This window comes from Phoenix dactylifera, chromosome 8, assembly GCF_009389715.1.
Source record: "Phoenix dactylifera cultivar Barhee BC4 chromosome 8, palm_55x_up_171113_PBpolish2nd_filt_p, whole genome shotgun sequence".
NCBI lineage: Eukaryota > Viridiplantae > Streptophyta > Magnoliopsida > Arecales > Arecaceae > Phoenix > Phoenix dactylifera.
This window is the reverse complement of record NC_052399.1, coordinates 30,281,348-30,284,579: the sequence shown is the minus strand read 5'-3', so window position 1 is coordinate 30,284,579 and position 3,232 is coordinate 30,281,348. Positions and strand designations below refer to the sequence as shown.

The following is a 3,232-nucleotide window of genomic DNA, read 5'->3' as shown; positions in this document are numbered from 1 at the left end:
ATAAGAAAGCATCTAAATTGATCATTTATGTAATAAATTCATTACAGGGACCAATATGTAATAATTATTGTACCGTTTTGTAACGGATCTTAAGTACAGGATCAAATAAATATACTTTAGGACCTTTCTGTAATTTAACTTCCGGCTGGGGACCATAGATGAATTTCGGAAGCCCCTTTTTTAGAATAACATATTGTCAGGGGTTTCTCTGCAAAACGCACAGTTTAGTCAAAAGGATTCGGATTTCGGGTTGCGGGTCGAAACCTAATAACCCGGAACCTGTTAATCCTTCACCCCTTTTTTTATTTAAATGGATTCGGATTTCGGTTTGGATTCCATGCCCGAAATTCGAAACCCATCTCTTCATGTTCTTCCCCAAATCGTGATGGGAAAAGAGGGAAGGGTCAAATCCGATGAGCCATCCTCTCCCAAATGACGCCGGTGGCTGCCGGTTGCTCACGCCTCCGACCGCCCAAACGACGCTGGCGCCCCTTGCCGTTGGCCTCTCCGGCCACATGGGAGGAGGAGGGGAAACGACGGCGTGAAGACCCGTCCCCTTTACACGGCGGTGCGGCCGCTAGCTGGCCCATGCAGCCACCGGTGGCTTCCCCAGCCACCTCATGGAAGGAGGGTACGGCGGCAGAAGCCGGAGCGCCGCTGTCCTTCCTCCCTTCTCTCTTCCATTTTTTTTTTCCTTTGCTCGTGGTGGCCATGGCGGCCACGGCGGGTTGCAGCCGCTGCCGGCTCGCCGGTGGGGTGGGCCGTAGCGGCGGCCGGGGACACGGTGGCTGGACGGTGGCCCTGTTGGCCACCGGTTAAGACGGGGAGGGCCGCGACCAAGACCCGCCGCAGCGGCGGCTATGGCAGCGGCTCTCCCTTCCTCATTTTCTCAAGCAGAGGTGAAAGGAGGGAAAAAGAGATGAAGGTTTTAGTCCTACATCGCCCAAATGAAAGTTATTCATTGCTTTAAGTAATATGGGCAAAACTTTCATCCCATGATAGGAGTTTAGTCCCACATCGGCCAGACAAAAAAAATTTTTGATGTTTAAATAACATCAGGTTCTTTTTTTTCCCCGTCCGACAAATCAAATAGGTATAATTTATTTTGGAATCCACCCGCTCTGATACCATTGATGGAATGATTGACTCGCTAAATCCATCTTGAATTGAACTTTGAGAGAGATTTGCTCTGATCTGGATAGAGATTAGCAAGAGATCTTCTGGAGAGATAGCTCCTAATGCGTATATTAGAGAAGGGGTCTAACATGCTATTTATAGCCCTCTCCAGGGACCAAACGCCGTGGTTAGTTACACCCATGAAGAGTCACCCCCCATCAAGGCAATCTTTCACTGCCGTGCAATTACCTCAATGTTCTTGTGATTATCAGGATTTATAAGTGATACTTGTCAAGATGTGGGTTCTAATTAAATGGAATCAGAGTTTAATTAAACAGGATCCAATATCTTCTCCCTGTACACTTTTAAAACGATGTAGTATTATCCTTCACAATGCATGCCATGCATAGCACTGCTTTTAGCTGAATCCTATCAATACACAATGCCTCTGTTTGCAGGATTCTAGCTTCTTAAATTCTTAAAGTTTTTCACCATGTTTTAATGTGTTGATAAACTAATAGCAGTAATCTTTTAGCTAATCTTAATTTTTTCTTACTATGTAAGAATACTATTATCCACTCCCCTCCCCCTTTTTTTTATTTATTTATTTAAAACATATATACGTCTTTGGTCCTGTAGCTAATTTTTCCATCGGGAGATGTCTGACCACTGCTTCCATCTGAAGAGAGAATCCCAGAGATAACCTTATCCTATCATCCCAGAACCAGAAGCATCCACATAGGATTCAGATGCTGACCTGATATCTCATAGCCACCTCCTAACCCCTCATCTTCCCATCCATCTCCCACCTTTACTTCCACTCCCTTCTCTTCATCCACACTAAAGCCACCACCCACATCACTCTGTCCACCACCCTGCCTTACAGTAGCCACCACTTCTCAATGGCCACTACTGCAGCTGCAGTGACTATGGCGACGTCCTCGCCTTCCTTCATTACCCAGAGGAGAACCTTATTAGGCTCCAGTGCCTTGTTCCATCCAATGAGACCCTTACCAAGGGCCACCATTTCTATCAGCAGATCCCACTGCCACCTTGTGGTCCGGGCATCATCATCATCATCATCATCGACAAAGGAGCAGGCAGTAGCCGGGCTAACAGCTGCAGCTTTGGCTGCTGCCCTGGTGATCCCAGACATGGCAGAGGCAGCACAGCCAGGGATCTCACCATCACTGAAAAACTTCCTGCTCAGCATCGTTTCTGGTGGCGTCGTGCTCGGCGTCATTGTTGGGGCGGTTGTTGGAGTCGCCAACTTTGATCCTGTCAAGCGGAGCTGAAAACCAGCAAATTATAATTAATTTGAATATATGTTCTCTCGTTGTTCGATTTTTCTATAAATCATTGTAACTTTGCATCGCCGGCGTTATTTGTAAGTGGTACTTCCAAGCTATATTACTTGAACCTTGTGGGAAAGATTTCTTTGCTGTGAGTTAACAGCCTCTCCTTTTATCTGCTTTTTGTTCTTTTTTTTGTTTTGAATTTGTTTTGTGCAAAAAGATGTAATCTTAATACCCAAAGCTTCATCGGAAGCAGGTTTAAGCTACCGACGGGTAATCTGAAACTTACTGATCTGGTGACTTGGTGAAATGAGTTATCATTGGTGCAAAGGAGCTTCAATTGGAACTCCAATTACACTTTAAGAAGTCATCAGCAAATAATTGATTGGGATCTGGAATTTCCAAATTGGAAAAGATCAAGGCTTCGAAATGAGATATTAGGAACAGATGGATCCCTCCGTACAGAGCAGTGCAGGAAATGGAAGAAAACTCAAAATTTAAGTCCATAAAAGCAGGAATCTTGTCTCAAGGTTATCACTGAACATAAAAAATTTGGGAGAAGGATTTTATACATTTTTAACAGAAGGAGATCCTACTACCTAAGCTATGTCTTCTTTAGATGCTCTATTTTGGAAGGAAGCTATAAAAAGTGAGATAGAGTCTATTATTCAAAATAATATTTGGGAGTTAACTGATTTACCTCCTGAAAATAAAGCTATTGGGTGTAAATGGGTGTTCAAGAAGAAGTTAAAATCTGATGGAAGCATAGACAAATACAAAGTCAGACTAGTAGCTAAAGATTTTACACAAAAGGAAGGAAT

The 3,232-nt window shown here is 44.1% G+C and overlaps 1 protein-coding gene across 1 annotated transcript; it reads left to right on the top strand.

The window, feature by feature from the left end:
- Nucleotides 1–1,918: 1,918 nt before the first annotated feature.
- Nucleotides 1,919–2,583, top strand: LOC120111693. Its single transcript, XM_039129510.1, has one exon. It carries the CDS (start codon nt 2,019–2,021, stop codon nt 2,409–2,411), a length of 393 nt encoding a protein of 130 aa, XP_038985438.1. The 5' UTR covers nt 1,919–2,018; the 3' UTR covers nt 2,412–2,583.
- Nucleotides 2,584–3,232: the final 649 nt, after the last annotated feature.